General features: G+C 32.0%; 2 protein-coding genes across 6 annotated transcripts in view; one reads left to right on the top strand and one right to left on the bottom strand.

Annotated features, from left to right (window-relative positions):
- Positions 1-873, bottom strand: part of LOC128159388 (uncharacterized) — a 5337-nt gene extending 4464 nt beyond the window's left edge. The window contains exons 1-2 of the mRNA XM_052822457.1: positions 767-873; positions 1-313 (exon numbers count right to left, since the gene is read on the bottom strand). The exon at positions 1-313 is cut by the window's left edge and continues 4464 nt beyond it. Coding sequence (XP_052678417.1) covers positions 1-304 — 304 coding nt within the window. The 5' untranslated portion in view covers positions 305-313; positions 767-873. The remainder of the gene's footprint in view (positions 314-766) is intronic.
- Positions 874-2486: 1613 nt separating this feature from the next.
- LOC128159386 (leukotriene A-4 hydrolase-like) lies at positions 2487-14054 on the top strand. Of its 5 annotated transcripts, none has more exons than XM_052822453.1 (18): positions 2487-2596; positions 3513-3690; positions 3916-4055; positions 4259-4373; positions 4857-4925; positions 5397-5554; positions 5854-5926; positions 6241-6381; positions 7030-7124; positions 7468-7585; positions 8148-8289; positions 9325-9428; positions 9769-9839; positions 10366-10516; positions 10916-10998; positions 12628-12732; positions 12820-12976; positions 13967-14054. In XM_052822453.1, the coding sequence occupies exons 2-17, from the start codon at positions 3529-3531 to the stop codon at positions 12935-12937; spliced, it is 1845 nt and encodes a 614-aa protein (XP_052678413.1). In that variant the 5' UTR covers positions 2487-2596; positions 3513-3528; the 3' UTR covers positions 12938-12976; positions 13967-14054. The 5 variants fall into 5 exon arrangements, 4 of the variants coding, with proteins under 4 accessions (XP_052678413.1, XP_052678415.1, XP_052678412.1 ...); XM_052822454.1 differs by adding an exon at positions 2776-2806 and having other exon boundaries at positions 2551-2596; positions 12820-14047; XM_052822455.1 differs by having other exon boundaries at positions 4262-4373; positions 12820-14047.
- The last annotated feature ends 126 nt before the right edge of the window (positions 14055-14180 follow it).

Raw genomic sequence — 14180 nt, 5'->3', positions numbered from 1 at the left:
CAAAAAATATGTGTCCTCTATGTTGTTCAGATGTTATACAAGAAGAACAGATTAAAATGTTGTTGCAACTCTTGCACTGAAATTCAGAGCTTTTCTGTGGATGTGTTCCACATTTCGGATAAGTCAAGGTTGATCTTCGTTCCTTGAAAGGGACAATTTTATGTTTATCATATCCATCTGAAATGTGATCTACTACACAGGGCTTGCAGAGGTTGACATGGCAAAAGTCACAGTAGCTGTGTACTATGGCGGTCTCACAGAGGTCACAACGGTGTACATCCTGGGCACTAGAACGGGGATCCATGATTTTTCTCTGGCAAATAAATTAATTTTATCAGTGATATAGAAAAAAGCTAAAATCCTCGCAACTGTGATTTTTTTTAAATAAATAAAAACGGGAAAAGAACAATCAATAAAAATGGAGTAATTTTATTAGCCAGACTGTAAACAGATTAATTTTAAAAAAAAGAAAGAAAAAAGATATTAACTCAAAGGATATGTAAATCCTTATCTGGATCAGCCCTTTCCTACCCCCGTTTAAACACGGGAAAGTTTATGATGCTGCATCGTTTTCATCTAATGCTTTTACAATAAATATTGTCCATTTGTTGATAAGTTATTATTAGATCCGTTGAAAACATGAATCTGTTGAACTTTGAAACGAAAGTAAAACGATTATATAATAATTGGAACACAATATTTTTTAAACGGGTAACTTAATTTTTTGTATATTTGAGAAGTCTGCCTATTAATAAGGTATACAAACCTGGTTTGTAAGAAATTAATCTACATCTTTTTTCACATTAAATTTGTCAACTAGACGTTTCTCAAAATATGGCTGAGTTTTCATGTGATGCAGTCACCTGACAACAGGTTGACAACGATTACGATAAGAGTTATTTCCCTGTATTGTAAGACGTACGTCTAAGTTGTCTAAATAAAGATAATTTTTTGGTTTTCTGGACTTCGACAACGGCCTAATTATTTTATTTTATTTTTATTTTCTACAGCATTACACACACTGCTGCAGTTTTGAGACAATCTATCTTTAAAAATAATTATGACTTAATTCTTATATTAACACTTTTTTATTTTTGCCTTGTCTGTAAATATATATATATGTTTATTTTCTTTATTTTACCTTAAGGGATAGTTAATGGAAGAGCCACTGTTACAGCCACAAGCATGAACTTTGATTTCCGCTTGTAGAGTTGCATTTTACAGCATTCAACGTTTGTGACATCATAATAGAATTTAACTTGTTATTTTTAACATTTGTGGGCCCTGTCTGTGTTATAGTTCTATATCTGCAATAGCTTTTCACAAAGTTTGCATGTAAAAATATGTGAATTGTGAATATTTTAACAATAAAATCCCTCCTTTGGTGATTTATGCTAAATACGAAGGCGATGACATTGCAAAAAAGGTATCTTTTCTGCAATGATCGCTACCTTCATAACCCCCATGAATCATCAAAGAAAGCATATTTATCTATTGTTTATATTTGCGATTTCTATTAAAACATTAATAAACTGATTGTAAAAAGTAAGTAAAATTCACTAAATTATTGTTGATATACATTAACACGTTAGCTGTATAAAGAAGAAACCAAATCGTGTTCTATTGGAACGTACGTACTGGAGTCTGACATCATCATTATTGTTTCGTACAGTCCATGATTTTTCTTAGGTCGCTTTAGGTTTCGACAAATCGATAAACGGGGAGTGTAGATTTTATTCATGTAAGAATGAAACAATGCAAATGCAATTCATATAAAAATTTTACTTTAAAATTTAAAAATAAAATATGCAATACTTAAAAGACTATTGATATACAATACAGATTTAGATAATACTAAAAAAACAAATAATTTTATTTGTTTTTAAGCACATAACAATAAAAATAAATTTTAAAAAATCATTGAATACAAACTAAAAATTACGAAATACAAATGGATAAGTTTTTGTGTATAACTTCCAATGTTTAACATGCCATACACTGAAGTTGAATAACTTGGGGTTTATAAGCAAAAAAATTCATGTACAGAAATCAATACAGCAATAACAAAAAAAGATATTTAACATGAACACAGACGTATGTTAATTTTGTTATAAAAGAAGACAACTTATATAATATATTTAATCATATTGATCGCATTGACAATCAAAATTATCAAATTTTACAAAAGCAGTTTCATCAACAGATTTCTTAAAGCATTCACACTGAAATGAAATATCAAATATTTAAAAAGTAGATTTTAAATCCCATTTATTAATTTATAATTAAGGATATATTAATACAGAAACGTCATTAAAAGAATTTGAAGACTTAAATATCTTTATACGAAGAGTATTACTTATGGATCATCACCCAATGCCCACCATCATTAGAAATTAATACTAACACCGCAATCCCCATTGGCTGTATTTCATAAATCCCACCTATAAACTTAAAAAGTGAAACTCTCACGTGAAATCTATTTTTAAAAAATAAACAAAAAGAATTAATCCACTTCCTGTTTGTATATTTTTATTTAGTCAGCCGACATCGACACACTTTGTATGACCTTTTTCAACACTGGGCATTGATTTCACAGGTACTTGTAATTTTAGCACATTTTCTTAAATGCTTTTGTTATCAATACACTGCAAGTTTTGTTTAATTTTTAAAACAAATCCTTTTTTAATATTTTTAATAGACGCGTGCGTGTGTGTGAATATATGCATAAAGAAAATGAAAATAGAACGGGGAGTAATTCATGATGGTTCATTTCAGATCTCTCCACCGTTTAAAACACTTCATGCAGGTTGTATTTTTAAATCAAAATTTGGAAATTTTAAAAACAATATAATGATAAATAAATACTATTTCAAAAATGATAATTGCTTCTTTGTTAGCCAAGCCAATTTTTAAATCAACTTTTATGTTTTTTTGAAAAGACCAACAGGACATCTGTCGTGTGTATCATAAACCAGAGACATAAATAATATATGTCTCTGTATAAAGTGAGGTGTCTGCACAGGGACTTGTGTTGAAAAAAAAATATCGTTAAAAAAGTGGATACCTTGGAGGGAAAATTATTTGTCCTCCGAGGTACCCACTTTTTTAAACATTTTTTTTTAACATAAGCCACTGCATGTGGTCTCTGTATGATCGGTCAACCGACTGCAATGTAAATCAAACATCATTTATATCCCTGTCATGTGAAATCTGAAAAAAAAAAATCAATCTTACCGGATTATACTTGCCATATTGTATCTTAAAACTCAATTACTCGATCCTGTGTATACGTTTAATTTTATTTTAACTCTCTGTTTCAGTTTTTTAAAGTCTTTGTTTAGTAGTTTATAGTTTAATTGTAATCTTTTTTTTTCATTTCTTTCTATAACTACAAAACTACGGCGCTCTGTAACATTTTTTCTCATAATTATACAAAGTTTGTATATAATCATTTTCATGCATCAAGTAAATGTGCATTTAGTAATCATTTTATTTTCATTAATCATTTACAGATGAAAGGCTTCTGACATGACAGATATGAATCCAGATGACTCCGCCTCATTTTCCAGACCAGATGAATGCAGAGTAACCAGTCTACATTTGAACCTAGATGTGGACTTTGTCTCCAGGACGCTGTGTGGCTTTGTGGATTTAGCAGTGAAGAGAATGAAAGATGGGGTCCATAACTTAGTAAGACAAAACATATAATCTCTATTTCACTTTCTCCCCCTTTCGTTTTAAACTTACTGGTCAAAAGCACATCTTATATTTTCCTAAATTCAAACCTTCATTCCTACTTGTCATTCTTTTAAATTAAATCACAGAGGCATAAGAATATGATGATATTGAAGAATACTTGTATGCTGCCTAATGCAGTCTGACATTGATAAATGAGCAACTTTTTTCAATATTTAGATCCTAGACGCACAAATGATCACAGTTCAAAAAATCTTAGATGTAGATTATGGTCAGGAACTAAAGTTTACCTTAGGAGAAAACAGTGCCATCTTTGGATCCAAGCTAGAAGTGCAGCTTCCTGTCTCTGCGTCTAAATGGTTGTGTAACGAATTTCTCCGAAGAAGATTGAAATTTTATTTTACCGAAAGCTTGAATTTGTTTATATCTTTATCTATTGCCATATTGAATTTATAGTTTCAAGAGGTATGGGACCATGAAAAGTGTTTTATTTCTCTGTGTATATTGTCATGTCAGTCCAATTTTTTTCCAATGTTTATTAAGACAATTTGATATATTTTAGCAGCCACAAGATTCGAGTGCATTATGAGACGTCCCCTCAGTGCCCCGCTCTTCAATGGCTGAGGCCCGAACAGACATTAGGGAAAAGGCACCCATATCTGTTTAGTCAAAGTCAGGTGGTTTTTTTTATGACAAACTTAACCAGCAAAATAGACAAAACAAAACAAAAAACGGTCGATTCGATCTGATAAAAAATAGGTCGTAAATACAATAAAAGATAAATAAACAGTTCTAAAAATATAATCAGTTTTTAAAATATAAACAGAAAAGCACACCACCAATCAGATTTCCTTTAAAAAAGAGAGGAAATATTATACAATTAAACCTCGAAACATATACTTTTAAGATACATGTTATTAATTCCAGAAGAATATTAAAAATAATTGCAGGTAAATGAAATATGAAAATGAAAGTTAATATTTAATTCCAATCTCCAATCCAGAACTGTATTATTTTAATATCAACGCTTTACATTAAAATAATCGCCTCCTGAGTTAATTTACCTAGTTTGTACACATATTTTCAAGCTATTTCTGGTTTTTTTAATAAAAGCTCCGTACAAAAATAAACTACATGTATGGATATTGTCCCCATTATAGGCCATTCATGCCAGGAGCTTGTTTCCCTGTCAAGATACCCCAGGGAATAAGGTCTCTTACACAGCAAAGGTAATACGTGTACTTGTATACAATACATGAAAAGGACAGGCTTGAGAGTCTGCAAATGAAACATAGCATAATTATATCACATTATAATGATTTGTCTCATATTTTGAAATCAAGTTCTTTAAAAAATGTATTATTTCTGGTGCAAGTGCTATTCATTTTGAAAGAATAACCTATATGTAATCTATGCGATAACAAATGTGTACGGTATATGTATGATATGGAATGCTTGTTATCATATTGAGTCTAAATAATTCACTAATAGTAAAAGTATAACCTTTTCTCCATAAAGAAATTTTCAATTGAAGTAATTTTACTTCAGATTAGAAAAATATTTGTATCTAATTTACAAAGTGGCAATACATGTTTTGGATTTCTAGAAAGTAAACATGAAATACCAGCGAGTCGATTCATTTACTAGTTTATTCTTGAATATATTATGTCAATTTGTATATACAATTGACCCATGTACAGATTACTGCTCCAAAAGATATAACCATTCTGATGAGTGCAATAAGGTCAGAACCAGAGCCCCACCCATCCGACGGTGGTAAACTTGTTTACCAGTTCGAACAGAAGTTTCCTGTTTGCACTTATCTCATTGCTATTGTTGGGGGTGATTTAGTGTCCAGGTACATGTAATAATTTCTTTCAATAAATTACAAGTTTTTTTTTCGACAAAAACATACATTTATTTTGATTTGATGGATAGAGTATTAAAAAAAATTGAAATAAACACTTAAACTTATTTTCATTTTAGAGAAATGAGAAAGTAATAGTGAAAGATAAAGAAAACTTCACAGCAAACTAATGATAAAAGCATTTATTTGAACCGCATTGAAAATTACATTAGGAATGCCGCATAATATGCACATATGACATTTAAAAAGATATGAATTTGAACAAAAGGTACCTCTGTTTGATTTTGCAGTATTATTGGCCCGAGATCCAAAGTGTGGACAGAGAGGGAAATGATAGAAGAAGCAGCTTATGAGTTCTCAGAGGTTAAAAATCAATTTGCTATGCCAGTTAGATTTTAATTAAATACACTTAAAGATGTATATAATTTTTATACTTAGGTAAAAAGCTCAAACTTGAATCACTCTGCAGGAAATTTTATTCTCAATATTTACATTTTTTGATATATGTTTGCTTCAGTGTCTTTTTCTCAAAATCCAGTAGTTTGAATTTAAAAATTAGATATAGTGCTAGATATAAACTTTAGTAATTGTCAGATCAATCACTACGTAATATAAAGTGTATTTACATTATTTAATCTATCAAACGCTTAATTATATATCTCACTTCTTTTAATTAGACAGAGAAGACATTGCAGATTGCTGAGTCTTTAATGGGCCCCTATATCTGGGGTCAGTACGATGTACTTGTACTGCCGCCCATCTTTCCGTTCGGTGGGATGGAGAACCCCTGCTTGACTTATGTGACTCCGACTTTAATAGTTAGTATTCTTTCTCTTGTACTTATTTAAAAGACATTAAAAATGTCTTTAAAAACTTAAGTCATATAGATTGAAAAATTATATCTTTAAATGTCCTCAAAATGTTATATCCCATCTCAGTTTCGGGAGGAGCATTTGAAGATTTGTTGAGGGTCATGGTCAGAATTTTGGCTAAAGTTTTGTTATTTGTAAAACTATATATATCTAAAATGTACCCGAAGTTCATATGTCGACTGTCAAGTTATAAGTGAGGTAAAGGCTTCGCAATTCCTTACTCTGTAAACAAAGCTCATGCTATGCTTTTGTTTACATTGGTTGCATGATAGTAAACACTTATTTAAATAATTTTTTCTCCATTAAATGTGCATAGTTAAACAATTTCCACTGTTTGTCACATCTCATTCTGTTTTAAATTTAATATATTTTCTATCCATCAACCTAAATGTAAACCAAAGCATGCCATGAACCTTGTTTACATAACAAAGAATTGACAGTTTTTTATATCGCTGGAAATTTGACAACTAACTTTTAAATTTCGGTTGAACATTTGAAATAGCTTTGACCAGCATATTATTCAATAAACTTTAGCTCAAATCGTACCCACGCTCCTTTTAGGTTTCTGTCTCAAAATTTCTATGAACTTTACAGGCCGGTGACAAATCGTTAGTGGATATCTTAGCTCATGAGATCTGCCATAGTTGGACAGGAAACCTAGTCACCAACAAAAACTGGGAGCACTTCTGGTAGTGGATTGCTAGTCATTAGTAAATGCTAGTATATGTACATATCTGTACATGTAGAAAAGAGAATGAAAATATCGTTCCTTTCGTCATCATGAGAGCTTCTTTGATAATTTGTGTAAATTATCTTTCATTTAGTTTAAATATTACTCCATTTATCCAATGCAATGCCAAGTGTTCTATTTAATAGCCTTTATAGTGTGAAGTAACATTAACATTTCAGTTGGTGTCCATTTAGTTTAAAACCTTTGTAAATCTAAAAGTTTAATTTCGGCACAATTTGTTGTCTGCGCCCTATTGCAAATAATTTCCACTATGAGTGAGATGTAACTTTTGACTTTTACAGGTTGAATGAAGGTCACACTGAATTTATTGAGAGAAAGGTTACAGGGAGATTACATAATAGCAACACTCTACCTCAATTTATGGCCGCAGGGAAAGCCGTGGAACTCAAGGAAATAATCGTAAATAGCTAGGCCTTTAATACAAAAGAATGACAAGCACTATTGTACATACGTATGTAATATTTCTTTCCCTTATTGGAGGGGGCATTGTCAAGTTTATTCTTTAATTCAATTTTTAGTACTACCATAATTGTGGTGATGGATGCAGAAGTTTCACAAAAAAAACAAGATCTGCAGCGTTTGACAATTTATATTTTACCAAATTCAGTAATTTGTTTGACAATATTGGCTTTACTCAATCCAAAAATTCAAAATACTAGTATTCTCTTACATACCCTCCCTAACAGATAAGAGTGTAGGATTTTTAAGAAAGAATTTCTTTGTTTTTCCAGGTTAGTATATCTATCTTGAATAGGGCAAATTATTTGCCCTCGTTATTTGATGAGACTAAATCAAAACATCCTAAACGTGTAAAACAGAAAATCTCTATGCTTCATTTTACATGAAAAACGATATCATTTTTCTAATTCTCAGTACTATATTTGTTTTTTTACCTTTTGTATGATCATAATTTAATGATAAATAATAGAAGAATGCCATTGTTCTCTGTCCTAATGTTAAGGAAGAAGTATTGAAAAATGGCCCGTACACTCGGATGATCCCTGACCTAAAAGGTGTGGATCCAAATGACGCCTTCTGCATCGTTCCCTATGAGAAGGGCTTCACTCTGTTATTTTACCTGGAGACTCTGCTTGGGGGTCCAGGTAAGAGTTGAGACATATACAGTGCTAAATATATTTTTTAAATTCGTGTATATATACTAAGAAACACGTTTTACCTTTTAACGGTCAATTTTGTTTTGTTGAGTGAGGACGTAAATATGAATAACTTATTTTTTGAGTATGTAAACTCTTTTGTGGAAAATATTCACAAAATCCGTCAACACTGGGCCACCAGAATAGATCATAGTTCTATCCTACCTTTTACACAACAAAACTTGTCTCACTTTAAAACAAATAAAAACAACATCATTTTCTTCAAAATTATATTTTTAACATGAAAAGGTTTAATGATGATACGTGTAACAGAAGATCAAAATATTCCGAAGCTACCTTTCTGTGCCATTTTTGTGAAATGTCTCAGGTAAACTAAACATGGCATTTTCCTTATATGGGTAGCTATGAAATTGAATATAAATAAAGCTAGGGTTTCCTGAGTAGAAATTAATTTGAAGAAAAAAGTCATGTTTTCAAATGGAAGAAAATCTTTTATTTATATGTAAGCAAACTTAAAATAATTAGCAGGGGCAGTAAAGGTAAATTTTGGTTTGAAAGATTTATAAGAAAAGGACATCATATTCTCTTAAAACATGTTAATCAACATGTCAAATGCTCTTGTATATTTGCAGAAGTTTTTACCCATATATAAAACGAAAACGGTTTAATGCATTTACAAAATAATATTCGAAAAAAGGAAAACCTACCTTATTTGATGTGAAGCCTTTTTTTCTCTACAGATGAGTGGTATATCATTCCTTTGGCTGTTTTATATAGTCAACTAAAAGTTGACGCTTGTTTCTTGTTATCAACCATGATTCAAAGCACTGTAGTTCATTTGAATGCAAATAAATGAGTACATCTATTGACTGAAAGAAAGTTTTATAAAGTATTAACCTAAAATTGAGGTAATCGTTGTTTTTCATTGTGCACTGTTACATATCATTCCAGTTACCTACCATAGAATGCGTTTCCCAGATCATTAAGTACGTTGTGAACTAAACAAACTATGTGTACTTTTAGAGGTGTTTGAAAAATTTCTTCGGGCTTACATTGAGAATTTCAAACAGCAGTCCATTGATACCAACCAGTGGAAAGATTTCCTTTACTCCTATTTCCACGATAAGGTACACAGATAGTTATATGCAAATAAATTCTTAAAGTTTGTGTTTGCATTCATAAACATAGCTTCTTTCAGGTACAATGAAACCTTATTAATCCAAACCTCTTCTTTTTCATCAAAATTATTTGGATTAATAAATACTTTGGTTTAAAAAGCCCAAAGTTTAAGATAAACATTTCATTCATTTTTCCAAATGATGAATGCATGTATAGACAAAAACGAAAACGGATTTGGACAAAAATGATGTAGAATTCTTTTATAAGGAACTTAAAACAGAAAAATAAAGAAATGCTTCATATCCGATTTGAGGATATTTCCGAATAAGACTTACTTCATTTACTCAGACAGAGGTGCTTGATAGTGTGGAGTGGGAAAAGTGGTTCTACGGCCAGGGGATGCCACCAGTGATGCCAAAGTGAGTATTTTTCTGAGCTTCTACAGTCTTCTGTCAAATACAAATTATATTAAAAATAATAGCTATTGTTCTGTCGTCGCTAACATAATGTGAAGATACTCAGAAAGCGTGTGTATTAAGTGACAGTGGATTTAATACTGACGAGTTAGAAAGTCATTTTGGCAGGCCTTGAACTGAATCAGCAAGATGAAGTATGTGGTTTTAAAGTTTGGTTTTGGAATTCAACTGTCCGCTGATAATGGATTCTATCTCGTAATTCCAAATAAAGTTGTAATATTTCCTCTTCTTGAGTTATGCACAACTGGTAAGTATTTAAACTGAAAGCTGCAATGTAAGAAACTGCAAATTGCTTCATAAAAACTCAAGGTGTTGATACAAATGCATCTTATTTATTTTCCGTTCAGAATTGTTGCAGCTAAAACATTTTGCAAGCATATAAATATTCAGGACAATTTGTACTGACAATACGCTTTGGGATTTTTTCTCATTGTAACAATTATCTTTTTTTTTTTATCGTGTTGGTCAGGTACGACGACAGTTTTTCAGTTCCCTGTAAACAGCTGTGTCAGAGATGGTCGACCTCCGCAGATAATGACCTTGATCAGTTTGACCCCAGTGACCTGACCTCAATGGCCCCTTTACAAGTCGTGGAATGTCTGGGTTTACTTGTGGAAGACGTAAGGATGTTTCAAGACGTTTATGTTTATTTTAAAAATGATAAAGTTTATTAAAACACTTTTTAATATGAAATACATAAATGAATAGGAAAACATGTATTGCCTCTCCAGTTTTTAACTGGTGATTAAAATCATGAAATTTACTTTTATAGCCAATTAGATAATGATCAAGGTCAATGATTTTTCCTATACAGATTGTGATTTGAAAGTTTCTGTATTCAAGATTATATCGATTATTAAGAACAGCTAACAGTTTAGAATGCGTCTATGTGGTGTTTTATTTCTAAAAATATGTATATTTTTTTTTATTTTGATTAACCTAAAGAATGAATAGGGTATGTTTATTGTCATTTATTCCGTTTTGTGAAGCTTTAAGGGTTTTTTTTAATTTTTTGACAGCCTCCATTGTCCCTCATCAAAATACAAAAAATGAACGAGCTGTATAAATTGAATGTTACAAAGAATTCCGAATTCAAATTTAGGTATATGATTTTTAAGGTCACCTGAGTAAACTCAGGTGACCTATTGCTATCCGTTTTCGTTCGTCGTCATGCGTCGTGCATTAACAATTTACATGTTAAACTTCTTAAAAACTACAAGGCTGATTGTTACCATATTTGGTGTGAGGCATCTCAATGGTAAGAGAAATCTAAATTGTGAAATTCATGGCTCTACCACCCCCGGGGTGCCACATGTTGAGCCAAATGTGCAAAAAAAGCAGCCAAATTTTCAAAAATCTTCTTCTCTACTCCCACACATGTGAGGAAACAAATGTTTGCATTATCATGTTGTCCGTGAAGCCCTCTTCCAAAATTGTGAAATTCATGGCCCCTGGGTCAGGGGTTCTGACTCTAGGGTGGGGCCAATATGGCCATATAGTAAAAATGTATTAAATCTTAGAAAAGTTTCTTCTCTACTCCCCTATATATTTGTTAAAAACTAAATGCATGATTATGATGTTCATGAAGCCTCTACCCAAATTGTGAAATTCATGACCCCTGGGTCAGGGGTTCAGGCTCTAGGGTGGGGCCAATATGGCCATACGGTAAAAATGTATTAAATCTTAGAAAATCTCCTTCTCTACTCCCATATATATTTGTTAAAAACTAAATGCCTGGTTATAATGTCCATGAAGCCCTCTACCAAAACTGTGAAATTCATGGTAAGGGGTTCAGGCTCTAGGGTGGGACCAATTTGGCCATATAGTAAAAATGTATTAAATCTTAGAAAATCTTCTTCTCTACTTCAATACACATTTGTTAAAAACTAAATGCCTAGTTATAATGTCCATGAAGCCCTCTACCAAAATTGTAAAATTCTTGACCCCTTTGTAAGGGGTTCAGGCTCTAGGGAGGGGCCAATATGGCCATATAGTAAAAATGTATTAAATCTTTTAAAAATCTTCTTCTCTACTCTCACACATGTGGGCAAAAAACTGAATAAATGGTTATGATGTCCACTAACTCCTCTACCTAAATTGTGAAATTCATGGCCCCTGAGTCAGGGGTTCAGGACATGAGGTGGTGGGGGGGGGGGGGGGGGGGCAATATGGCAATAAAGTGTTAATGTATATAATGTTTAAAATTTTTCTTCTCTATTTTCACTCATCTGAATTAATAACTGACTGATAATTATGTTTACCATTTAAATTTTTATTTTCCCTGGAGTATGGGTTTTACTCTAGGGGAGGGCCAAAATGAATGTTTAGGTGTTAATGCATATAATGTTAAACAATTATCTTCTTTCCTCCCACACACCTGAAAGGATTTTGTAGACCAGATCTTTAAGTTTTTCGTCAAAATTATAGGTTTCATAGTTCTTTTTGAAAGATTTCAGGCAGGGAGGTGGTCGTCATTACAAATTTATAATTTTTCTATTCCAGAATGAAATCTAATTAATTAAATGCATATATGAGACTCCTCGACAAGTTTGTGTATGGGTTATATGCTACTCAGGTGACCGTTAAGGCCAATTGGCCTCTTGTTTTTTTATAGACTCATTAGAAATAAATGATGAACTGAATTTTTCCATTCAACAGGAAAATTAATTTCTGATAGAAATTACTTCTAACTGCAATCAAATTTGATAACACTTCATAATGTATTACCCAGGTGGCTGAGACTATGTATTAAGGCTCAATGGAAGGAGTCCATCCCTAAAGTCCTAGACTTTGTCAATGAGCAGGGACGTATGCGATTAGTCCGAACACTTTATAGGTGAAAATTGATGAAAATTACACGAACCGAAAAATACCCCTGTATACAGTATTTCTATCTTTTATCTTTTGTTCTCTCTTTTTGTAGAGATCTATATGGGTGGGAAGATGCCAGACCAACGGCCATTGACAACTTCAAGAAACAGAGAGGAGAGATGCACCACATCCTAGAGACAATGTTATCCAGTGACCTTAAACTCGGCTAGAACACAGCATTTGGTGCTGAGAAAGATTGGGCACTAGAAGTTTGTAACCAATGGATATGATCCTTGGCTCAGTTGATAATCTATACTACTATATTAAAATAATAGATTCGAATTTTTTAGCTTTAATACCGAGAAATCGGAAGAGTACTGTCATTTGTTTTATACATTTTAAACATTATTAGCACTAGAAGATTACCAATTTGTTTTAATTTTTTCTCAATCAAGCTTCGCTATTTAATAATCAACGAAAATTCCTTTAAAAAATCCGGAAATCATATGGATTTTTCGGATTTTACAATCTTGCGCATGCGCATTACATTCACGCTAAAACACTGGAGGCTCTTTAGTTTTTGTTTCCATTGTGGAAACATTTGCATGGATAAACTCAAAAACGATATTACAAATACGTGTAAATTTTCATTGCACATTTGTCATATATATATTCTGTTCATCAAAGGAAAAACGGGATATAACTCTAACTCAGTGCATTAAATACGAAAACTCCCGATAGTTCCGAATGTCAACTCGAAGTGAGTGAAAAACGTTGCAGGAGAAAGTGTTGAATTCTTCTTTAATATGAATCAAATTTTTGGATGAGAGGTATTTACAGTTTCAAAATGGTTTATTATGAATAATTTGACTGTTACATTTTCAATGTAGCTTCATTAATTTTCTCCAAAATCGTTTCGGATCGATTCTGCAATTTTTTGCTACATTACGAGTATATGGGAGGCATTTTAACTGTGGTTTAGGCCTGTCCCGAGACACACATTATTCTAACTAAGCAGAGTGTAGTGAAATTAAAAGCATTATAATAATTGTAGGCTTAAAGCTTATTATGTAAATGGGAACAATACGGTGTGTCGATGTATCTATTTCGTAAATGTCCGATATCATATACGATGTCAACCCGTGCACGCACGGGTCAAAGTCTAGTACATCTTCAATATTTACAATCTTTGGAGTGGAATCGGTAGAGTTGTGAACAGTAAATTAAGTGATTTATTAATATTATTTTATCTTAAATAGCACTGTCTGGATTTGATACAATTCAAATTGTGGATGGTTTCTCTTTGAAAGTATATATTTGCGGAGGAAGGTGTAAATGCATTGGCACCTTAATATCTCCAATCAGGGACACACTCACTGATATAGAGATACATGTACATGTAATATGGGCGAGATATATTTACCAGTCGTGTATTTTGAGAATTTATCTATTGCATAAGACTTGTACAGCAAT

The sequence above is a fragment of the Crassostrea angulata genome, chromosome 8, assembly GCF_025612915.1.
Source record: "Crassostrea angulata isolate pt1a10 chromosome 8, ASM2561291v2, whole genome shotgun sequence".
NCBI classification, from domain to species: Eukaryota; Metazoa; Mollusca; class Bivalvia; order Ostreida; family Ostreidae; genus Magallana; species Magallana angulata.
The sequence above is the reverse complement of the archived record's forward strand: the minus strand, read 5'-3'. Positions and strand labels throughout refer to the sequence as shown.

Bases quoted from the DNA above. Each gene is read 5' to 3' on its own strand.
- LOC128159386 (XM_052822453.1), top strand. From the start codon at position 3,529: ATGACAGATATGAATCCAGATGACTCCGCCTCATTTTCCAGACCAGAT. The intron at 4,374-4,856 runs GTGGTTTTTTTT...TCCCCATTATAG, and splicing joins ATCTGTTTAGTCAAAGTCAG to GCCATTCATGCCAGGAGCTT. The intron at 9,840-10,365 runs GTGAGTATTTTT...CGTGTTGGTCAG, and splicing joins ATGCCACCAGTGATGCCAAA to GTACGACGACAGTTTTTCAG.